At 44.8% G+C, this 25,222-nt stretch overlaps 2 protein-coding genes and 1 long non-coding RNA gene across 4 annotated transcripts in view; 2 read left to right on the top strand and 1 right to left on the bottom strand.

Moving 5' to 3' along the window:
- LOC144106850 (uncharacterized) overlaps positions 1-25,222 on the bottom strand; it is a 142,478-nt gene that overhangs the window by 40,827 nt on the left and 76,429 nt on the right. The window contains exon 4 of one of the 2 annotated variants that reach the window (XM_077639797.1): positions 17,207-17,258. The exons of the other annotated variant lie outside the window; for it this stretch is intronic. Within the exon in view, the coding sequence (XP_077495923.1) occupies positions 17,207-17,258 (52 nt within the window). The remainder of the gene's footprint in view (positions 1-17,206; positions 17,259-25,222) is intronic. 2 annotated transcript variants of the gene reach the window in all.
- Positions 1-25,222, top strand: part of LOC144106852 (uncharacterized) — a 106,037-nt gene that overhangs the window by 8,033 nt on the left and 72,782 nt on the right. The window lies entirely within an intron of this gene.
- On the top strand, positions 11,356-15,261 carry LOC144106986 (uncharacterized). The gene is made up of 2 exons (XM_077639959.1): positions 11,356-11,724; positions 14,823-15,261. The coding sequence occupies exons 1-2, from the start codon at positions 11,453-11,455 to the stop codon at positions 15,037-15,039; spliced, it is 489 nt and encodes a 162-aa protein (XP_077496085.1). The 5' UTR covers positions 11,356-11,452; the 3' UTR covers positions 15,040-15,261.

Below are 25,222 nucleotides of genomic sequence, written 5' to 3' on the forward strand. Positions count from 1 at the left end.
TTTGCCACGCCTTGTCTTTCGCGCAGCACAACTCCGCTATCTCATCAGTTATCCACTTCTTATCTGGTCTCCTTATTTTGATGTTAATAGATTTAGTTGACTGCGCATAGACGTTGCGAAATATTTCAATAGTTTTGCTATATAAGCTGATGTGATCTAAATATAAAAAGAACTCCAGTTGACATTACGAATTAAATTGTCTACTTTTATGTTATGTATAACAGAACCTGTAATAGTACCTCCATCAGTTGTATGATTGTCAGACATAATTGTAAGCGTTACAATGTAATGATCAGCTACTTTTTGCTTTATAACTCCCGAAACATATTGCTGGTTTTGCAAACGAATAAATATGTGGTCAATGCATGACTTGGTAATATTAGCACCTAAGTATTCCTCTCTCGTGTATCCATTAATTACGTTCACAAGTCCAAATTCTGCAAGCAAATTGAGGTAATCAGCTGTGATACCTTTTGTTTCTTTCATAATGTCTATGTTTATATCTCCTGCAATTCTGAAGTAATTCTCATTCATGTACTTATGAAAAAAAGTATACAGCTCATCTAGAAATGCACTGGCATTCAGATTTGGTGGCCTGTATATTGCACATAAAGTGTAATCTGTATTTCCTTTTGAAACAGAGAGAGTGACTGCCTCTGCGTGAACAAAGCTGACGTCAATTCTATTCGTCATCCACTCATTTTTTATGAACAGCATAACACCGCCTCCTTTACGATTTTCACGGCACAAAGAGTACTGAGTGTATCCAGCAAATACAAATGCACATTATCTCGACACATCTATATTAACCTCAGTGAGAATAATAACATCAAATGGAACCGCCACAGTCTTTAAAATCAATCCTAATTCATCCAAGTATTTATTCAAACTTCTGATATTGACGTGCAGGAAACCGAGTTCATGGTTCAAATCTGCATCGGTTTTTGCAGTTTCAACATGAACGTTCCACTGGCAAAATGACTCAAAAGAAACCATTACGTTAGTTTCTCGAGATCCCTATCAGAGTTGATACTAATGATCGATGCACCTTAACTTTTTCGGATAAGAATTTTCCCGTTGCTCACCCAGACAAATTTGAACCCTCGATCTTTCGCAAGCTTCTTGCACTCTTAAAGCAGCATCTTTTTAGCTCTCGTCAGGTTCTCATTTATGTAGATTTTTTCTATTTGCAGCGCGCGCTTTTTCGCCAGCTACATGTCCCGCGTGGCTTGGTCCACAAAGCGAACAATAATAGGCGAAATCGTATCTTTTTGTGCATTGAGTCGATGCAGCCCTTCTATCATCTGTCGCTCCGGTGTCTGTATCTTCAACTTTGCACTGAGGTCAGTCAGAACTTGGTAAAGGTCCTGATTAGGGGCTTCAGCTATCGCGTGTATTTCTACGTTTCTGCGCCTTGTGTACTGCTCAGCGCTTTTAACACAGTCTTTAAGCCTGGCAAGCTCACAGTCCTTTTCAGCCAATTTTTCAATCAATTCTTCAGTTGTTGTTTTTAGTTAAGCTATCTCGTTTTCATGTCTGGTTATCTTTGGCAAGAGTTCGTCGTACTTGGAACCAAGCATTTCCATTGCTTTTTCTACTGCCTGTGTGGTAGCGCTCTGTTTGCCAACCTTGTTTTCAAGCGTTCCCAGACGGCGCAAAATTTTTGTAAGCTTCTGGCTGAAGCCCTCAATCAGAGTGTTTATAGTTCAGAGTGTTCAGAGTGTTCATCATCATCATCAGCCTAACTACACCCATAGCAGGGCAGAGGCCTCTCCTATGTCTCTCCAACCAGGCCTGTCCTTTGCAAGCAACGGCCACCAGGTCCCCGCAAACTTCTTAATCTCTTTCGTATAGGCAACTTTCTACCGCACCCTGCTACGGTTGCCTTCTCTTGGAATCTACTCCGTTACCCTTGAGGAGCAGTGGCTATCTAGCCTTTGCATTAAGTCGCTCTCCGAGCCCATTTCTTCCTCTTGAGTTCGACTAGGATGCCATTAACCTGCGTATGTTCTCTCACCCGCTCTGCTCGCTTATGATGTCTTAACATTACGACTATAATTCTTCTTTGCATAGCTCGCTGCGATGTCGTTAACCTGAACGCTTTTGATTAGCCTTCACTTTTCTGCCCCATATGTAAGTGTCGGTAAGATACAGACGTTGTGCTTTTCTGTTAAGCGATGTTGGCAAACTGCCATTCATGATCGGACAGAGCCTCCAATATGCGCTCCACCCCGTTCTTATCTTCTGGTTATTTTCTTCTCATGATTCGGACGAGTGGTGAATACCTGCCCTAAGTAGAAGTATTCCTTGCCGTAAACAGACGAAGGGTGGCTGTGTCAAACTTTATTATCATAAAGACAACGAGAGTGACGGGTTAGGGGTCATCTTGCGATATTCGGCGTGGGCTCTCACGACAGCGTCAGGTGGTGGTAAGCCCGCGCTTCCGGTGACCCGCTAAAGCCCAGCTCATTGTGCACAGTTTCACCTCCGAATCCGCGCTGAGCAACGCAGTCTTCTGCCAGTTGTGGCTTGAGAGTTGGCAGCTCTGAACTTCGAATGCGACAACACTGGCAAGTACACTTTCTAGCTTGCTTCATGCGAGCACGCCCTTGATTCTATGTAGTCTTTAGGGAACGTGATGGAACCGTAGACCGGAAGCAGAAGAAACCTGAGTATCTATGTGAGCGCACACACGCCAGAACGTACCAGTAATGTTGCCAACAAACGTAGTCGCCTGCCAAACGTCAAAACAGACCTGCCATCCTTGAATCCTTTTCCGCTATTGGCAATTAACTTTCGATGAATATTGCACCACGCCTGTAAGCTGAGGTGTGATCGTTTTTAAAATCCTACAAAAGCAGTTCCTGTGAATCACTTTACATTATGCGGACGGGATATCCAGGGCCTTGCCTAGCCTTTCCTTTTTCCATGGCTCAGAAAAGACGTCAGTTCATACCGATACTGCACGCGTAGAAGAATGGCATCAAGCTCTGAATGGCATCTCAAGAATGGCATCAATGATGATCATTATTTCTATGAATTGAGCGTTTGCATTAATCACAATAGCGTCACTTTCCAGCCACAGAGAAAATTTGTATACCTGCTCAGCAAAGAAAAAGTCTGAGAACACCAGTGCGCGCAGCAAAGGGGGCCCTCTTACGTTTAAATAGTATAGACGCCAGACTTTGGCATGTGTGCTGCTCTTCTAAGGATGCGTCAAATACATTTATTACATTGATACAATCACCTTCAGCAAGTAAATAACTATAATCGAATTTTCTCTAATGGTCTCTTCGACCGATGGCTTTAAGATAATGGCTGAGTAAAAGTTACGTGAAGAATAGTTTCAATAAACTGCGATGCGTAAACCAGCCTTCCAAAAAAACTGGTTGATGCGGATTAAACACGCAGTGGTATTCTGCAATTTGTTTATCCCTTAAGGGACCTATATGAACCCTAACGTCGCCGTCATCGCTCAGATGTTGACAGTGATGCCGAGCCAAAGATGCGCAGCTGTAACTTTTACCGGTCGTAGAGTAATATCACCTGGTGATCCTTAGATTATAACGCCTTGCGTTACTTAAAAAAAACAGTTGCTAGCAGTTTCACATTGCTAACCAGGAGATAAGCCAATGCAGGTTTTTGCAGGTGTACACAGCCGCTAAGTACCTGAAAGCGCAATTCCTTTTCTTTCGCGACTTGTGCCCAGTTGGAAGTTGAAATGCGAGAGTGTGCTGAAGTTTAACAACAGGCGTGACCAGCTGTGGTGACAGCATAGCGTTCTCGCGCAGTGGCCATCGAAGCCGCTCTGTTCGCGCCGTCGTGTGTTCGAAACCCAGTCGCTGCAGTATTAATTTTCTTTCTTCAGTTCGGCCAAGTTCATTCTGATTTGAAGTCTTGTTTATTTCCCGCCATTTCCTTCATCGCATGACTAACTTCAGCGGCTTCACCACATGCAGGCGTGTTTTTTAGGTTATTAGGCCAATTGTACTTTCGTACTAAAAAGCCTGCAGGTTAATGTTAGTTCCTATCCGCCTTTTATCAAGGGCCGCTCTCCGCTCTGCAACCACGCAGTTCAGCTACCAAACCATTTCAGGCTTTAACATAGCAACAGCTGTGCTACCGGTGGCCATAGGGGCTTCACCTAGGTTATGGGATAGTTGAGAAATAATGTAGTGGAGTCTGACGTGCCGTGTTTGTTCGATGGGCTGGTTTGGGAATGTGCCATTGGCCGGATTACGAACGCGTCCAGCATTCGCTTCTCTACCTTGGGCACATCGACACCGCATGGAAATAGTGCGTTTATTAAGAGAAACATCGCACATCAGTGACAGTTCGGTTCTATTGCCGCTGGAAATAACGACACCGTAGCCGACACCTTTGTATGAAAAAATTCTATCGTTTCTTTCATAACGCCGTCTACACCACGTAGAGACACATTTGGTCCTAAACAGAATGATAAATTTTGAAATTTTCATAGCAGGTAATTTATTAATTATGTGAAATTAGAAAAATACCCGGATTAGCGCAACCCGACGGCAACAAGTTGTTGTTCTCACCTACCTACGGTGCGCCGCTCTTTCTTATTCCTGGCATCACGTTGCGTGAAACACTTCGTAAAAAAAACCTCTTTCTGTATAAAATAACTTTACTTTGCTGACCATGAGAGCTGCTTGCAGTTCGAAAGCGATCTTTAAAGCTCCAGCCGTGCCTTGGCCAGAATAGTGTAATGACACGCATGTTGAACTCACTTTGTTTCCAAAAAAAATCTCAGAAGCTATGAGGGTGCGTTGACCACGCGGGGGAATTATTGAGAAAAGTCTAAAGCGGCAAAAGGGCACAAAATGCAGGGTGTTCAAATTATTACTTCATTCGGTGCCACTCAAGAGCGTAGCCAAGGAGGCTGTTTCAGTGTCAGAACACCCTCCGAAATTTTCTTAGTGCTGCATTCCTCCCCCCCCCCCCCCCCACTCGTTCCGTATTGTATTGCATTTATTTGTAGGCACACTTCACCCAATTAAACATACCTTTTCACGTATGCCTACTTTTTCATCCATTGCATGCTCCTGAAATGATAATTAACTACTGCGAAAAGCATTTTCATTAAAGCGCCTGTCCGACCGGACGCAGATTAAAATTCATGGGGAGAAGTTCTCACCATACTATTCGTTCGCAATTGCTGACTTTGTTATAGAGCAGAAGCTGTTGTGTTGTTGTATATACTGTGAAAATATTGTAAATAGCTGCGATTTTGCTTACGATTGTTTTTTTTGTAAGAAAATAAATGTTATTAACGAATCAAGTCCTCGGAGTCCTCTGGAAACTGGTATTTTTATGTAGATATTAGATTTAACGAAACAATTAACCCTTCGCGTTTATTGAAGGCGAAAAATAACTACGATATTATTAGGGCGCAGGTTCTGCTGTTTTTATTTTATCGACTGAGTGTAACAACTCCGACAAGTTCTTCTGGCTACGCCACTGGCCCCACTAATCTTCTATGAAACAAAAATTTATTCTTCAGCGAGGTTCTCACGCAGGAAGGCATAGCGAGCAACCTTTATATTAAACCCTCATATGCCACTCGGGAAGGGGCGCAAATTACTGTCTGAAGAGAGCGCTGCAGAAGTTCGCTTAGCACAGCTCACTGTATACATGCGAAAGTCCAACCGCAACACCCTACAAACATGGAACATGGGACAGATATTCACTTTGTGAGCAGTCGGGATTTGTTTGTGATCTTGCATTTTTCGTGAAGAAATTTTACTGACTGTGCTTCCGGTACGATATGATGTAATAGGTTTGACATTCGACTGCAGGCGCGTAGTCCTATTGCGTGGTTTAGTTGCTATTCCGGGGTTCTTGTTGAGAGTAATGTTTTTCTGCGTTTTAAGATTCCAAGGCGATTCGTGGTGCCGCTACCACCTCTGACCTTGCTGGCTGGCTGCTTGAAACATCCACTCATGGTATCGAACGACGCCTATCCCATATCACCTTGTACCCACTGATTTGGTGTATTGCCATGTGCTCCCAAAGCTAGCCTCCCTACGCCACGTTGTTTAATTTCTAACCTTGCTTGAACATCTTGTCTCATGCACAGGACCGCATTACCGAAAGTCAGGCTAGGAACCATCACCCCTTTCCAGATCCCTCTTACCACTTCATACCTATTGTATTTTTTCAGTGCCCTATTGTTCATGACAGCTGGATTCCTACTAGCTTTATGGATTAGTTATTTTTCATGCTCTGTCAGATACTCGGCACCGTTATTTATCCACACCGCAAGATACTCGTACTCATCCACTACTTCTAGCGTGAACTCCTGTATTCTATGCTCGCCGACCTCATCGTTAAATATCATGACTGCAGATTTTTCCTCATCACACTTGAAACCTAATCTATTTCGCACTGCACCACATATATCTATCAACTTCTGTAAATCTTCCTTGTTGTCAGCCAATAGCACTATATCATCGGCATATATTAGTCCCGGTAATGACTGCTTAATCAATTCTTCTTGCTTGAAAAAAGAAAGGTTGAAGCCTAGTCCGCTCCTCTCTAGCGTGGCCTCCAACCCTTGCAGATAAAACATGAACAACAAAAGAGACAGAGGACATCCTTGCCTAAGCCCCCGCTGTATCTCTACAGGCTCTGATTCCTTTTTCTCCCAATTTAGAAGCACCCCGGCACCTTTATATATATTTTTTAAAAGATTATTTACTCCCTCTTCCACATACAATGTGCCCAGTATGTCCCACAGGTACTCTTGATTAACTTTGTCGTAGGCTTTCTTAATATCCAGAAATGCTAGCCATAGGGGCCTGTGTTCCTTTTCAGCAATCTGTATACACTGCGTCAACGAAAACAGACTGTCCCCCAACCTCCTTTGTTTCCGGAACCGATTTCGTAGCTGCTCTAGCACCCCTCGTTCTCCACCCAAGCCTGCAATCTGTCCTTTATAATCTACATCACCACCCTGTAAACGAAAGATGTCACTGTTATGGGAGGGTAGTTACTTACGTCAGCTTTGTCCCGATTTCCCTTATATATCATGTTCTACTTAATCGCCATTCATCGGGGACTTTCCATTCCACTATCACTTTATTCACTACGTGTAATAAGATTTGCTTGGATTTTGGTCCTAGCTTCTTTATTAACGTAATCGGAATACCATCTGGTCCTGTTGACATGCCACTAGGAACCTTCTTCTCTGCCCTTTACCACTCGCTTTCTTCAAGTGAAGCTATTGCAGTAACCGGTCTATCTTCCTTCGATAAATAATGTGTAACATTTCTTTCTTTAAAATTTTCTGTCATATTTGTTCCTATGTGTTTTATCGCTTCATCCCCTTCTAGTCGAATACCCTGATCTGTAACAATAAGCCTTTATTCTAGTCTACTCTTTTTACTCATTGAATTTAGACGCTTCCAGATTTTTTGAGCTGCTTTTCTATCCATTTTAATTACTTTTGACATCGATTGGGCACCCTTTCTTCTAATTTTCTAATTAATCAAATAGGGTGCTTCTGTTCTACACTTTATGAAGGTATCCCATTTTCTGTCTACTTCAACTTCTGGTTCCCCCCTCTTCCTAGAATATCTGTTTTCCCTGGACGCTTCGTGGCCTTTCTCTATCGCCCTCTTGACCTCCTCATCCCACCAACTCTTGGGTTTGCGTCTTGCCCTTTTAGCTTTACTCGCGCCTTAGCTAGCTCTAGCTCCAGTAATCGAGTTAATTTGGTATAAGTCCATTCTGTTTTACTATCCTCAAAATTTACTTTCTTAATTTGTTTCGCTGCTGCTGCTTCCAATTGCTTTTCTGAGTAAATATTCCTCTCTGAATGTTCATCTCGCTTCAGTCCTAATTTGGTTTCTCTTCTGAAGCTCAACTTGATACGCTTGTGGTCACTACCTAGACTTCTGGGACCATTCATCTATGCTCATTAACTCTAATCTATAATACAGGCTCTGTGACATTAGTGCATAATCTATCGTAGAGTGCAGACTCCCTGCCTCCCATGTTATGAGCCCTTCACACTTCTCGGTTCTGTTGCATAAAACTAAATCATGCCTGTCACACCTGTCCTGCCGCGTGCTTCCTGTCGAATCTGTGTACCCATCCAGGTCTTCTATATGTGCGTTCATGTCGCCTAATATAATTATGTCGCCCAGTCCTCCTAGCTCATCAATGTCGCTTGTAATACATTCTAACATTTTCCTGTTTTCCTCTTTGGCATTAGCTCCTCTCCACAGGTATACAAAGCCAAGGAGTGTTTGCTCTCCTGCCACATTTCCTTTTAGCCATAAATGTTCCTTGCATTCCAGTTTAATCCTTTGCAAATTCTTACTTTTATGAATGAATGCCTCTATTCCACCTCCCTTTCTGCTTCCTTCTGTTCTATTGCAATATTCCCATGCGTAGTCTGGGTTACAGGTTGGTTGCTTCATGTCTCTAAGATTCGTTTCCACTAATCCATACACCATTCATTTCTCCTGCCTTAACTGTTCTTCTATTTCCTCCCATTTCTGTCTATTCCTGCCACCTTGCATGTTAATGAAACATGTATCTGAGTTAACTTGGCCCTGGCGTTTGTGTCTATTTCTTCGACTATGGTGCCATCGTCCCTTTGATTTTGGTTCTTCCTTCTCTACACTGGTTCCCTCCGAGCTCTGGGTCCACCCAAAAAAGTTGTTGCCTGGCGACCTATCCTAGTACCCACCCTCTTGCCAGTGGCACCATCGTAGTGAATGCCATCCTGAGCAAAAGGGTGGGGCCTCGCCTCGTACACTTCCCTGTTAACTTCCATTACCCCGTATCGTAGTCATCGACTAGTTAACCTAATTACACCGTTAGCCTCAACGATCCTCCTTTCCGTTTCGCTAGCCTGCCTCTGGACCTCTGGGATTGTGCATATGGTCACATGCAAACTGTCAGAGGCCTCTCTATGCCTACGCATCCCTACTTCTAACTGCTTCTCGAGATTCTGGCTCCTCCCCTTTAGCACATCGTTGAGACAAGCATGGATAACGACAAGGTGTTCGCCATCTATGCTGCCCCCCACCACCTCCTGGGCTTTGGCCATTTGCACTTCATTGACTGGACCTCTACCTGCACCCGCCTGTCTGCCTTCACTGTCGTCAAAACGCCTCCCTCAACCCTCGTTAGTTCGAGTCACCGACTACCAGAACCCTCCTGCGCTCTAACCGTTCGCTTCCTGACTGCGACTATTGCCCTCCGGATCGCACTACCTGTCTCTCCCGCCGCCTTACGCTACTGTCGCGAATTTTTACCTCTAAATATTAGCACTGAATATAGGCGCCACCTGAGAACACCAGATGGCACTACTCCCATTCGTACGCAAAAAAAAGGGAGGGAGGGGGAATTGCGTTACGGGTAGGATAGGAAGCGAATGAGCGAGTACAAAAACAGAACAAGTGGGGAAGAAAAGTTACTTACGGGAGCGAAGGTTTTCTTCGCGAAAAACGCGTCGCGGTACTGCACAATACAGCGTTGAGTGCGAAGTATGTGCTGTCCCTTCGAGTGGGGTTGGCGGCGCCTGAGCTGCACAGTCATGTCTTGAAGTACATCACTCGTCAGTCGCATCCGTGACACGGCGCACCAGTCCGCATGGTTCAAACAATTGCATATCTCGTTTGCACGCAAGATTTGCCGGCGACCGGGTCCAAAATGGAACTTTTATCCAGGATTTTAATGGAAGTGTAGATAGACAAGGCAGACTGGCGTGCCTTTGCTTGAAGCTGTTTTTTCGTCGCGTTGAGCAAACTGCTCGTAGTGAAAAAACGACCATCAGTGGCGCAGGGAAACATTGCATCGAATGTCGCCTTCCATGCCCGTCCGTATATCAGACGAAATGGTGTAAAGCGAGTTGTCTCTAGGATGGCCGTGTTTAAGCATATGGCACGTACAGGTTAATCTTCTCCCACATTGCGATCACGTAGGCGACGCTTCATTAAAGTCTCACTTAGCTCGTTGGTACGTGGCTGATGGAATGGCTCGTGAGTAAACTAGAACAAAACATTTACGAGTTGTGCGGTAAACGCCATGCCTCTGGCGGTGACCACATGTGACGCTGCGCCAAGACACAACAACGTGTTGCTCACAATAAAGTGGGCAATCTCAGATGATTTAGCCGCGCTGAATATCCTTAAACTCCTCCAACCGTGTCAGATAGTCGGTCGCTACAATTATTCTTTTCTTACCGGCAGATGACAGAGGGAATCGGCCCAGGTGGTCGATGTCGACTTGGTCAAGTGGCATCCGAGGAGGTGAAACAGGTTTCAGCACATACACGGGCAGGAGTGAGGGCGACTTACGAACTTGGCATCGCAAGAGCTTCTGATATTGTGGTGGACGACGTCACCAAGTTCCGACCAGTAATACCCTTAGTTCACTGTGTAAGTGTGCGTGAAATTATCGGTGGCCGGAGGTGAGCTCATCGCGACCGTAAGAACGCACTCCTCATGATCACTACGCAAACATTGTTTGGGAGCAGACGTGTGTGGTTTCTGTGCGAAATGAGAGTGCGGAGGGAATAGAAAAGAGCAAGAGTATTTCAGTTGACCAAACGGCAAAAGAGAGTGAGCCTGCAGCGGCGCGGACCACGCGGAAAATGGTGCTACTTGTGTAGGTTGATTTCTCCAGACTTTTTTTTCGGCTTTTTCTGTCAACCTCTGCTGTGCAGATGGTTCTTCAGTTGGCTAAAACGCGGTACAACCACTGAGGTTTTGTTGATATTCATCTCTCTCTCTTTGCCAACAACATGACGGCAGGGGCGCGGTGATGTGGGCGATGACTGAATTTTGACCTCTGTATGTCTTCACCCGTCACGCACTTCCCGAGCGTCTTTTGCCTTCCAGCCTGGGCGGCCTCGATTGTCAGTCGCAGTGAGGCAAATTTCAGCGAAACATGTTAACTATTAGAAAAGATTTGATGGCTCACGGCCATACGCGTCTACATATGACGGGCAAGGATTTTTATTTCCCCAGAGTGAGTATACCCGTCATGGTCGCTTTCATTATTTCCCCTGTCTCTGCACTCACTACCAACACTTTCCTTCAAAGCTCCCTTTAAAAATTTTGATATTTGTCACGAGCTTGCTTTTGTTCTCTTCACCTGCTGAACAGGCTTTAAGAATTTGTCTTTCTTCCATTTTTACTTCCACACCTATAGCCATGTCGGTCCAACGAATACTGTGGTAGATTGTGCAGTCACGCACTGTGACGTAGGTGTGCCACAAGAGAGCATGCGCCAGTTCTGTGCCTGTGTTGCTATCACCGGTTGTGCTGATAACGGGCCACCGCCGCAGCTATTTAAGCAGTCGTGTTCTTGGAATAAAGTGCTTTTGATTCTGTGCATTGTGACTCACGCGTCAGTCTGTTACAGTGGCGACGAGGCACGGTCGAACCCGTGCAAGGGCCTGTTGGTCGGCGACATGGCTTTCGGCAGTCGCATTCGAGAGTTCGACCTCAGTGAAAATTCATCGTGGGTAGATTATGTCGAGCGCATTGAGTTATCGTGCGCAGCTAACAAGCTCACAACGGATGACGACAAACGAGCTGTGTTGCTCAGTTGCTGTGGGCCAGAGACGTACTCCCTCATAGCAACCCTCGTCAAGCCTTCGCGGCCACCCAACGTGGGCTATCAAGTCATCGTCGACGCAGTGAAGAAGCATATCAACCCGAAGCCATCTGAACTATACTCGAGGTACGTCTTTTCGAAGCGCGACCAACAAGACGGAGAGGGCGTGGCTGACTATGTCACTGCTTTGCGCAAGTTATCCGAGAACTGCGGATTTGGCGGTACAAAAATTCCGTTAGAGGAAATGTTGCGTGACCGTCTGGTTTTTGGAATTTCGGACAGTGTGGTTCAACAGCGTTTGTTGGCGGAAAAGGATCTGACGTTTGAGACGGCATACGAGTTAGCAGTAACGGCGGAAACGACTACCAAGCAGCAAAAAGCAATGAGGAGCAATGCACAAGAACCCGAGTTCCAGCAGGAGTTGACGGCGGAAGTAGGAAGGGTGGCGAGCATGAAGAAACCAGAAAGACAGCGGCGTTGTTTTCGCTGTTTGGCAGCCCATTCAGGATGGCGGTGCAGATACAAAGATTCTGTGTGCTTCAGCTGCGGTGGAAAGGGACACTTATCAAAAGCATGCCGAAAAAAGCAAGCAGAAGTGGAAATGCAGCTGGATGATATGGAACATGCTGTGAAGAGCGAGTACGACGAGTCGTTCAGTATCAGCCAAGTAAAAAGTGGGACGCCAAAGTACGTCATCGCTGTAGAGATTGGGAAGGAAAGCGTGCCTATGGAAGTAGATTCTGGAGCTGCCAGGTCTATTATTAGTGTGAACAAATTTCAAAAGCTGCAAGTGGCGAAACAGATCAAGCTGGAAGATTGCAACACGCAACTCGTTACCTGGACGAGGGAAGGTCTCGACGTGCTGGGAAAAGCGTCCGTGCCCGTGAAGTTCAAAGGCAGAGAATTTAAGTTGCCACTACTTGTAGTGAAAAAAGAGGGAAACACTCTTCTAGGCCGGGATTGGTTCCAGCCACTGGAAATCAGCATAGCTGGCCTTTACAGCGTCCACGCCAGAGCAGAAGGCATTTTGGAAAGGTTTCCAGAGGTGTTCAGTGACACGTTTCCAGGGGCTGCCCTACCCCGCATCCACATCGAACTCAAGGAGGGCGCCCAAGCCAGGTTCCTGAAATGTCGTAGCATTCCGTTTGCGATGAGGGAGGAAGTCGTGGCAGAGCTTAACCGCTTGGTGGAGCTGGGAATTCTACAACCCACTCAGTATTCCGACTGGGCAACGCCAATCGTCGTGGTGCGGAAAAAAAACGGCTCCCTCAGAATATGCGGGGATTATCGAAGCACTGTGAACCAGGCCGTCAAAAGCAATGTGTACCCACTTCCGACAAGCAAAGAACTTTTTGCGAGGTTAGGAAGGGGGCGTGTTTTTTCCAAGCTGGATCTGACGCAGGCCTATCAGCAACTGTTGGTAGATGAAGAAACGGCAGAGTTGCTCACGATTAACACCGTGCAGGGGCTATACAAGGTTTGTCGTCTGCCGTTCGGCGTGTCCGTTGCTCCTGGTGTTTTTCAAAGAACCATGGACACCGTGTTGGCTGGAATGCCGCACGTAGCGACATACCTAGACGACATCCTGATTGCCAGCGAGTCGATTGAGGAGCATGAAAGGATGTTGGCTGAAGTCCTCAGCCGCTTGGCCAAATCGGGTCTGAGTTCAAGCGGAAAAGTGCGAATTTTTCAAGGAGAGTCTTGAGTTTCTAGGGCATCGGATTGACGCAAAGGGCATCTACCCCTCCAAGGTCAAGGTCGAGGCCATCCACCAAGCTCCTGCACCCAAGAACAAAAAGGAACTGCAAGCCTTTTTGGGTATGATAAATTTCTATAATAGGTTCTTGAAGGGAAGAACCGAAGTAGCGGAAAAGCTGTATCGGTTGTTGGATAGCCACGTAGCATGGAACTGGGGTGCAGAGCATATGGAAGCGTTTGAGAACCTGAAGAAGTTGCTAACGTCTAACTCGTTGCTGGTGCATTTTAAGACGGATGTCCCGTTAGTGTTGTCATGCGACGCATCATCTGTGGGTGTAGGAGCCGTTTTGGCTCATCGCGACAGCAAAGGAAATGAGCAGCCTGTGGCGTATGCGTCCAGAACGCTATCTAGGGCGGAGCGCAATTATGCTCAGATTGACCGTGAGGCCCTTGCCGTGGTTTTTGGGGTTCGACATTTTCACCAATACCTTTGTGGGCGAGATTTCTTCATTATCACGGATCACAAACCCTTGCTAGGAATTTTCCAGAGGCAGAAGCAAATTCCGGCGGTTATTTCTCCCCGCATGTTACGGTGGACGCTAATGCTGTCGGCATACGGTTACGTCATCGAGTACAGGAAAACCAAGGACCATGGAAACGCCGACTGCCTAAGCAGGTTACCGGGCCCCTTAACCCGCCAAGAGACCGAGGCGCCAGGCGACATACTCCTTCTGGAAGCTGTGGAGTACCCTCCAGTGAGCGCAATGGAAGTGGCAGCTTTCACCAGGGGTGATCCCCTGCTGTACCAGGTGAAGCAATGGATCCTGGAGGGCTGGCCGCGAGAACGGGTAGCCCTGAAGTATTCTGCATATTGGGTAAGACAAAACGAGTTGTCCGTACATCGTGACTGTGTACTCTGGGGGAGCCGCGTAGTTATTCCAGAGGCACTGCAGAAGGAAGTTCTAAGCCTTATGCATGCTAACCATCCAGGAGTGACGGCCATGAAGGCAATCGCTAGGTCGTACGTGTGGTGGCCGAAGATGGACGAAAAGATCGTCGAGTTTGTGAGGCACTGCACGCCATGCCAGGAAAACAGGCAGAGTGAACCAAGGACACCAACGCATTTCTGGACTAAGCCTGAACGACCGTGGAGTAGAATACACGTGGATTTCGCAGGACCCGTCCAGGGCGTGTTTTTTTTGGTGGTCGTAGACGCCCTGTCAAACTGGGCCGAAATTGAAGTGATGCCGTCTCTCCAGTCATCTGCAGTAATTGAAAAGTTTCGCAAAATGTTTGCAACACATGGTTTGCCCGACTTGGTTGTGTCGGATAATGGCACCGCTTTTGCAAGCAGAGAAACTCAGGCTTTCCTGAAACTGAATGGTATACGCTATATGTATGCGGCGCCGTACCACCCGGCGAGCAACGGAAGGGCGGAGCGGATGGTCCGAGAACTGAAGTGTGCGTTACGGAAACAGAGACAGGGCACCGTATTATGCAAGGTTGCACGATTTCTATTCAAACAGCACTCTACGCCGCACGCCGAGACCGGGAAATCTCCAGCCGAAGTCATGCTGGGCCGGAAGTTCAGGACCGCCCTATCCAGCCTTCGCCCGGATGAGAGTGACGCAAGCTGCCTTCGGCAGCCGCCACCACGAGGTTTCCAGTCTGGTGACGCCGTGTACGCGCGGAACTTCCGGCCAGGGCCCAAGTGGTTGTTTGCACGCGTGTCGCGACCGATAGGCCACGTCATGTACGAGCTGAGTACGGCAGACGGAGCTGTGCACCGACGCCACCGCAACCACGTTCGCAGAGCATGGTGCTCTGATCCCCGGACAACAGACCAGCAAACCTGTCCCTCGTTCGCTCTGCCGTCTATGTCAAGCCGCGCACTGGGACCTCCGGAGCCCGAGACGTCTCAGCCGCTCCGGCGTTCCACTCGCCAACGTAGCCCAGTGCGACGTTACGGCATCGATGACTAAGGGGGAAGGGATGTGGTAGATTGTGCAGTAACGCACTGTGACGTAGGTGTGCCACAAGAGAGCATGCGCCAGTTCTGTGCCTGTGTTGCTATCACCGGTTGTGCTGATAACGGGCCACCGCCGCAGCTATTTAAGCAGTCATGTTCTTGGAATAAAGTGCTTTTGATTCTGTGCATTGTGACTCACGCGTCAGTCTGTTACAAATACGAGCAGGAAGGAAGGAGCGCCTTAGTTGGGGACATAGAGGAAGACAAGTTCCGTGTCTTGGCTCATTGAAGTGCAGGATTCCTCTGAACAAAAAACAGCAGTCATGCTAAGACATCTGCACCGCACGTCTTGATAGTGCTGGCCGTGGGCAGGTTGAACTTCGCAGTCATATAATAATTGACTCTTGCGGCTGCCACAAAATTTAGCAGGCCCACTGTCGCCGTTAGTCTTCAATACAGCGCGTATTCTTCACTTAGCAGGCACGTTTATGTAAACGTTTGTCTGTGAAGTCCGCAACTACTCATGCCGCTTAGCGTTGCACCTGCGCAGCTATGTTTTAGAACTCTTTTGATGTTGATCTGTTGTTTGCGCCTGCACTGTCATGCTGTTTAAAAAGAACACAAAGGGGAAAATACGTTGATAATCACAGCGTTCGGTTACAGAACTACATGAATGGTAAAAGCAGGATGAATGGGAAGTTGACGTTCTGGCCTTGCGATATGTGAAACAGCCGAAGATACATGCCTGCGGAATGTGAAACCTGGCATGGGTCCGGCGTGCGTAACCGGTACCTAGGTACGCAACATGAGGCCGTCAGAGTTCATTGGTATCTGATTTATGCAGTTGTTTCGACGGTTTCCTTTTTCCGGAACGTGTTTCAGCTGCCAGTGGCACCGCTGCAGGCAGGATCGCCCACTACTCCGCGGCTTTTGCAGAACGTGTGCAAGCGCACTGAGAAGCGGCCAAATGCCAAAGAAAAAGCAATGGTTCGGATCTCAAAAATTGTGTCGCCAGGTCCCCCCTATGTTCTTCGTTCCGCAGTGTTACAGAACAATGCGGAGGGGGCTTTGAGCCTCACATTTCTTCGAGAGCCACCTCTCTGGTTTGCATTTCCTATGATTTGTCTTTAAATGCTCTAGATGTCTTATGGGAAGACCTTCCTTTAAATTAATTCTCGACACTTGCTGATGTACGGCTTCATGCATATTATATAGGGGCTCAAAACGTTTATAGCATAGAATTTTACCTTCGATACTGGAACGAAACAGCACAAAAACACGGGACTGCAGAAAGGAAGAACACAGACCCAACCTGACTTACAACTGGGTGTATTTCACGCGAGAAAGCATTAAATACACTACCAACTAGCCCAACAATCGTCTCTTCTATGTTCGATGTCCGCTTACATTTATAGCTTACACTGACATTATCTACCCTTTTCTTTCCTTTTTTTAAACGAAGCCAGTGCCACAAATAACCATGCAGGAGAAGCCTAAAAACATGTTTGCCCTCGAAAAGGAAGAACCAGTGACAGAACACTCAAGGACACCAAAAATGGTCATTCCCAAGAGTGAATCACTCTCAGTTTCCTAAGACCATACGACTGCGCGTGAGCTAGTGTTAGGAATGTTCCAGAGCTTTTATGACGACCATACACGAAAATAAAGCTAGGCTAATACTGCTTCTTGGCACGAAAGCGAGGCGGTAGTTTTAAACAGGACACATTGTCCGTGTGCTCTGGGAAAGGTCCAGAAGCACTGAGGAAGTTGCTAGTCTGTTTTGACAAAAATCTGCGTCTTAGCCTCATCTAACGCTTTCTTTTGGTTGAAGACTAGAACACAGAAAGTCACAGGCAATATGCAGTCTACCTTAAAAAATATTCAGTAATCAGCTTCAGCTATGAGGCGCATTTCAAGCTCCAATACATGAAGGATGCTCACTTAAAGTGTCGCCAATGTCTTCCACGAACGATTCGTAATGTTCGTACCTTACCTGGAATGAAAAACGAAATATCGATAAATAAAACGCTAGATACAGAACTGTATCGATATTTTGTAAAGGGAAATAAAATCCTTTTTTTACTTATGAACACTTCACTAACCTTTCCTGGCATAAATACATAGATGGTAGGAGCGACCCTTTTGAAACGGGGTGTAGGCGGTTGCCACCTCATTTAGCTTTTTAAAATTTTTTTTCGCAAAGTTATCGCTAAAAAATCAGTCTGCAAACTTCTCTACCTTCTTTCTACTTTCTTCTACTTCATTTCCTTCCAGCAATATAGATAATATAGTTAAAGTAGCTGAAGAGTTCTACACAAACCTGTACAGTAGCCAATGTAATCAGAACGTTAATGAGAGAAATAGTAGTACACAGCAATGCGTCACCTCGGAAGTAACGAAAGAGAAAGTAAAAGCATTAGAAGCAATGGAAACGGGAAAAGCAGCTGTTGAGGATCAGGTAAAAACAGATCTGTTGAAGGACGGAGGGGAGATCGTGATAGAAACTAGGTACCCTGTATAGGCAATATATAAGGACCTCGACCGCACCAGAAACTTGAAAGAACTCAAACATTATCTTAATTCATAAAAAAGAGACGTCAAGGACTTGAAAATTACAGACCAATCAGTTTACTATCCGTTACTTACAAGATGCTTTCTAAGGTATTCGATAATAGAGTCAGGGCAACCTTAGACTTTAATCAACCAAATGATCGAACAGGCTTTCGTAGAGGACATTTCTCAATAGATCCTATTCAACTATCAATTAGGTGGTAGAGAAATGCGAACAATATAACCAACGTCTATATATAGCCTTTATTGATTACGAGAAAGCATTCGACTTAGTGGAAACCTTATCAGTCAGTCATAGATCCCTTGCAGAATCAGGGTGTAGAAGAGGCTTACGTCAAAATATTGGAAGATATCTATAGGAACTGCACAGTTACCAATGTCCTCCATAAAGTCAGCAATAAAATTCCAATAAGGAAGGGCGTCAGGCAAGGAGACACGATCTCGCCAGTGCTATTCACCGCCTGTTAACAGGAGATATTCCGAGACCTAAACTGGGAACAGTTGGGAATAACAGTAAACAAAGAATTTAATAAATAACCTGCGATTCGCTGATGACATTGCCTTGCTGAGTCACTCAGGAGGTGAGCTGCAAATCATGATCAAAGAGTTAGACAGGCAGAGCAGATCAACGGGTCTAAAAATTAACATGCAGAAACCCAAGGTGATGTTCAACAGCCTAGCAAGAGAACAGGAGTTCACAATTGGCGGCAAGGGCCTGGGAGTGGCAAAGGAATATGTCTACTAAGGCAGGTAGTGACCGATGATCCGGATCATGAGAAGGAAATAACTAGAAGGATAAGAATAAGGTGGAGCGCATATGGAATCTTCTCTCAGATTATGAATGGCAGTTTAACAATTTCCCCCAAGAGAAAAGATAGGTTTTATGGATTTATAGAGGTTTAACGTCCCAAAGCAACTCAGGCTATGAGGGACGCCGTAGTGAAGGGCTCCGGAAATTTCTACAACCTGGGTAGAAAAGGCAGAAAGGGGTAGAAAAAAAAAAGAGTACAACAGCTGTATCTTACCGGTACTCACCTACGGGGCAGAAACGTGGAGGCTAACGAAAAGGGTTCAGCTTAAGTTAAGGACAACAAAGCGACCCATGGAAGCGGACAGAGTGGGTGAGAGAAGAAATCCTAGTCGTAATCAGGAGGAAGAAATGGGCTTTGGAGGTCATATAATGGGAAGGCAAGATAACTGCAGGTCTTTAATGGTAAGGGAGAGGATCACAAGAGAAAGTAAGCGTTTCAGGTGGCAGCTGAGGATTAGGTGGGCGGATGAAATTGAGAAGTTTGCAGGCATAGGGTGAACGCAGTTGGCAAAGTACCCGGTTAATTCTAGAGACAATGAAGAGGCCTTTGCCCGGCATTGGGGGTAGTCAAGTTGATGATTATGATGATGATGAGTTTCTTTTATTGAATTTTTATTACCTTGCTTTTGAGCCACGAAACTTAAGATTGCTTCTTGCCAACTCTTAGCGAAGGTTCATTCGTGTGACCATTTTGATCTCTGATGCCAAGGGCCTCAGTGAGATTGGCTGTGCCTGCATCAACATTCGTATGGAACCCGCCACGTTCTAGTATAACCCGTTGTATTGTTTCCGCAGATTTACCACACATTCCATATGTCTGAGCTTCTTGGTTAATTATCGTTAAAAAGTTTTGCATTAGAAAGCATCGTGATCTAGCTTCCTAGAAGAGAGACCGGCCACTTGATTTATCATAGAGCGACTCCTTCCTGACCTGTCTTTCACAATTTGGAAATAATTCTACAGACTGCTTGTTTTCCACAATGTTATTCTAGATTTCACCTTCTGGAATTTTTCCCTGTCGCTCAAAACTGTTTATTTCGCCGTTCTTCTGTCCTGCATACTCAATAGGTAATTTCCGTGTCCTCGTCCGACGCTGTTAGTCTGACCTGTTTTCTTTTATTTGTATATGTATTTCATCAATACTGCCAGCCTTTAAGAAAGACCTTAGGCAGGGTTGGTGGGTACAATGAATAAAATGAAAAAAGGGGGAAAACGCATAACAAGAAGCACAATGCGGCAACAGAAAAGGTGGGTAGCACATTCCACTAGTGCGAAAGCAACTGGTGAATTATGTTTTACAGACAACTTGCACAGAAACCATGGCATTCTTACAGATAAAAAAGTATGTGTACTCAAATACCCACAGAAGTCCAAGAAAAGCAATATCTAAACAAGAAGACTGATCGCACAACTGTGTATGTACACAAACACGATAATACGAAATAATTGAAGGCCGTACACACCGGGGCAATCTACTGAAGAAACATCAGATATGAACATGTTACTTAGGCAAGGCAAAGGTGGGCGTTGCTGCAAGTCGACGACGAAAGCTACTCGAGTTAAAGCACACTCAAGCACGACTACACAGAGGGTTTTTGACACTGTATGCACTGAGCTGGTTATAATCACTGATAGTTCTCGGAAAAAGGAATTAATAAAGCAGTCACTTCTGCAGGCGAAATCCTTTACTTTTTTAGAATGATTTTCTCGTGCGGTATGCCGAGTTACCTTTTCAGTGTACAGTCTTTTTAATACGTAGATTGCTATGGTATATTAAATACATATATTTTCAGCCTATCGCTATGAAGCGTTACCTGCAGTGAGTTTAAATTAGTTTGTCCTAAGAGCTGTGCTGGAGAACTACGCCAACTATACGATTTAAAGACGTATCTTACAGATTTCTTTGAACGCAATCAGCCTTGCTAATATTTACTTCAGTAAATGAATCCCATAAAATAGAGGCATATTAAAGATTTGGTCTAATGAAGGTTTTACCAGCCAGTAGTTTTATTTTTACCGTTGACAGCTGGAAGCGTCGCTTCAAATAGCCAAGCTTCCTCATGGCCTTTTTTGAATGTATTCCACTTGAGATCATAACTGATCATGACACCTAAGAATTTATAACTTTCTACTGAAGATAGCCGGTGACCACATATGGAATATTGAAAAGATAACGCAGTTTTTTGGATTGTAATTGCTATGGACACTGTTTTTTACACAATTACCTTCATGTGCCGCACAGAGCCCCAACGTTACACTTCAGATAGGGATGAATTGACAAGAGCCTGGTCATTCGACCGGTTCACTTTGCGATATAAAATGCAATCATCAGAAAACAATTTAATTGCTTGGTAAGGTGTACATTCGCGAGATGTTGCGATGTTTCAATGAGAGGGGTAGTGAGCATCCCCTAAGCGTGAAAAATAAGCCGCCGAGCCACATGGCAGATCATTGCAATTAGTCCTGTAACGAATGTCCGCCTTTGTTATCTGACCCGAATATCCTGTCGTCAGCAAATATCAAATTACAAAAAGAGGTGATTGGAGGTTTTTTTCTCATTGAGAAGGCTGGCCAGCGTGCATCACCAATCCTTCAATTTCTCTACAGGAGATAGAAATGTCCTTCTTGAAAGAGCTCAACCACTGAATTTTAAGCATGAGTTGTTTTTTCACTTTATATGCTTGTTTGGTGGTATCTGTTTGTTTCGACTGGTTCGACTTTTATTACGTATTAATGTTTTGTTAGTTTGCCGACTTCTTTCTTGGCCTTCGGTTGATCGGCTCCCTTTTCCTGTACAGGCTGCAAATGTTTTTAAAGTGGTAATCGCTGTAAATCTGAGGATATATTTTTATTTTCTTTTAAACGAATTTTAATTGTTTTGCCTTATGTGTTGGCGTCGATGTTTTCGTCTTTAATCACTGACTGTACATTTGCCAGCAAACTAAGTTTCAGATTTTTACGTCATCTTCTGTTCCGCCTTTTCGATAGCTTTTTCACGTTGTTATTTTTTCGTTTTATTTTCTGGCTTTTCTTCGTTAGTGTCGGGGTCATAGATTCGTTAATAGTAGAAACACATACGGGCTTCCTTCGTTTCGAGCCTTCTCTCCATCACAAATAATTACATTTTGTTGCTTTAGTTTTTTCAAGCTTTTGCAGTTCTCATGCGCGGCTGTTGTTCTTCCCCTTGTTGTTTGAAGCACATGTGCTTTTTGTGCATTTAGAATATTGGGCTCTAATTAACATGCTTCTGTTTGTGTTTTGCTTTCTGTTGGTTTTTTGGTCGTTTTTGCAAGCATGCGTCGTAATTTTTTTTTCGGCATTGCAACGATTGGGAATTGGTTGTTGGGGAAATCAAACGATGCAGTATTTATTTATTTATTTATTATTTATTTATATATTTATTTGTGTATTTATTTATTTATTTGTTTGTTTGTTTATTTATTTATTAATACACCGAAGGCCCTATTGAAGGTGTATTACATGAGTGGGTGGAACTTCAGCAGTAAATTTCTTCAATTGACAATCTGAATGACGATGAGTCGATCTGATCAACGATGGCGTTTGGCAGGTCATTCGTCATTCCAGTTCCTTGCTGTATGAACGAAAAATGATGACAGATGCGCTGAAGTGCGGGCAGGGGGAGGGTAGACTGCCTTCCCTTGGTTTGTGCGATTGGAGATGCCATGTGCAGGGCTGATAATGGAGTTGAGATGTGAATGATGATAGAATTTATGTAACAGACGCAGTCTGGAAATTTTTCGGCGCATCACTAAAGTTGTAAGTTGAGCATTACGTTTTAGTTGAGTTACACTTACATGATAAGAATAGGCTGAGAAAATGAAACGAGCTGAGCGATTCTGTACAGATTCGAGACTAGTGGAAAGGTTATTTTGATGAGGGTCCCAGATCGCGCATACATATTATAATTTGGGACAGATAAGTGTTAAGTAAGCAAGGGATTTCACTGATGGGGGTGCCAGTCGCAGGGTTCGTCGAAAGTAACCAAGGACGCGATTTGCCTCGTTAGTAATTCGAGATACATGAAAAGACCAATTTAGATCAGGTGTCAAATGGATGCCTAAATACTTGTAAGTTAATACTGAAGCGATTTCAGCATTCCCGATTAGATATCTTGAAGATGGTTGTGAATGACGTCGGTGGAATGATAGCAGAGATGTTTTTTCACATTTAAAGACATTAGCCATGTATTACACCAGGTTAGTACGTGGTGAATGTCAGACTGAAGAAGCAAAATGTCATCGCTGTTAGTAATAGGCCGGTAGATAACGCAATCATCAGCGAATATGCGAATGTTAGAACATATGTTAGCAGGCAAATCGTTAATATAAATGAGAAAAAGGAGGGGGCCCAAGACGGTGCCCTGAGGTACCCCAGATATAACAGAGAAATAAGAAGATGAACATTTATTACAAAAACAAACTGCTGCCGATTAATGAGAAAGCTGCATATCCAATTAAAAACATGTTCGTTAAGATTGAGACGAGAAAGTTTTAGGAATAGTCGTTTGTGAGAAACTTTGTCAAAAGGTTTTTCAAAATCGTGGAAGAGGGCGTCAACATTAATGTTAAGGTCAATGCTAGGGCTAAGGTCGTTAATAAAGAGGGCTAATGGTGTTTCACAATATAAACCTTTTGAAAAGCCATACTGGTTAGGGTGCAAAAAGTTCACGGACACTAGAAATTTTATAACTTGAGAGAAAATTATATGTTCCATTAGTTTGGAAGTGATACATGTAATGGATATTGGTCGATAATTATGGCTAGAAGATGAAGGCTATTTCTTGGGGACTGGGATGACCTTGCCTACTTTCCAGTCATGGGGTATCATAACTGACGATAGGGATTGCTGAAAGATATGAGACAATACGGTGCTAGTGGTATGTTTTGTATTTTTTTAACACTTTAGTATTAATTCCGTCAACACCAGCTGAAGAGGTTAATTTCAAAGAGTCGATTAAATGACAATACCATCAGGTTCGAAGCTCACGTCCGGCATTGGTGGAAAATTAAAGGAAGGAAAATCTGGTAAATTGTTATCCGGTTCGTGGGTGAAAACTGAGCTGAATGATAAATTAAAAACTTCCGCAACGTCACGATCTTCAATTGGATTATTATCGTCGTCACACAGTGCTACATTTCTGAAGGGGTTAGGTTTGATACACTTCCAGAATTGACGTGGGTTTGTACGAATCATGTCGGGTAGAGTAGAAGAAAAAAAACGAGTGTTTAGTTTCGTATACCTGGTGGTTATATGATCTTTCTGCTTCGTAATAATTTTGCCACGTGTTTGGGCTATTGGTTTTTTTGGCGGTTCGGAAAAGTCGTTTTTTTTGTTATTCATGTGTTTTAGCACGGAATTGAACCAGGGAGATTCATGGCGTTCAGTTACGGTGATGGTAGGTATATATTTTTGAATTATCGCATGCATTTTGTTGTATAACAGTAGCCAATTAGTTTCAGGAATGCGATCACGAAAATCGGTTAAAAACCATGTTTGGAACGCATCAAGTTCACTGTTGATGCTTTCATAGTATCTGTCTCACATCTCGGCGGACATGTGAACCGCGCCGTAAAGGAAGGAAAAAAGGAGGGATGTGTAACGTGCACTCACATCGCACAGCACACGGGTAACTTTGCGTTTCGCCTCCATCGAAACGCAGCCGCCGCGGTTGGGTTCGAACCCGGGTACTCCGGATCAGTAGCCGAGCACCCTGCCTTGTGAGCCACCGCGGCGGGGTGAGCGCCAGTAATTTTTTGAGGCGTTTTCTTTCGCCGATCAGTGGCTGACGATATCACGTGGTTCAGTGTAGGTAGTATATCACATGCTTGTTCTTTTGATGCAAAAATTCTGCGGTCGTATAAGTCTACTTACGTGGAGGAATCCTAAAGCAGGCGTTTTGAGGAAGGGAAAGAGTGCAGTAGCTCTCAAATTTTGACATCGCGGTAGCCCCCTCAAACACATTTTAAGGAAACATGTAGTCTCAGATAGCGTGCAATTAAAGGTGCACATGTCATTGGCTCGAGCCCTTGTCTCAAGCTAGCCTCCACCTTGTCAAAAACATGTAAGCTATGTGCAAAGAAAAATGCAATGACACCCCTTGTGTGCTATATGTGGAAGAGTTGCTCAATATTTTGGTGAATGTATTCGGGAATACTACGAGGAAATGGATGTCAACCATGGCTAGGATTTCGTCTGAATGAAAATGGAAATTAGTTTTCAGAAAAGGAAATGACGCAGTAACTGTCTCTCATAACTCAATGGACACCGGAACTGCGTCGCAAGGGAAGAGATAAACGAGGGAGGGAAAGAAGAAAGAGAGAGATGTCGTAGGGGAGGTCTCCGGATTAATTTGGACCACCTGGGTACAATGTAACAGAGTGTTCAGTGAAACGTGGGGATATTTAACATGCACTGACATCGCCACCGTTTCGGCGGACGCGAATTTGCGCCGCGCGTCTCTTTCCATCATTCCTCTTCTCTCCTGTCTCCACGTGGCAGCGATTGTGACTCAGCTCGGGTGTGACATCACTCTAAATTTTTCGCCATCCTGTCAC

The sequence above is a fragment of the Amblyomma americanum genome, chromosome 10 (genome assembly GCF_052857255.1).
Source record: "Amblyomma americanum isolate KBUSLIRL-KWMA chromosome 10, ASM5285725v1, whole genome shotgun sequence".
Taxonomy (NCBI): domain Eukaryota; kingdom Metazoa; phylum Arthropoda; class Arachnida; order Ixodida; family Ixodidae; genus Amblyomma; species Amblyomma americanum.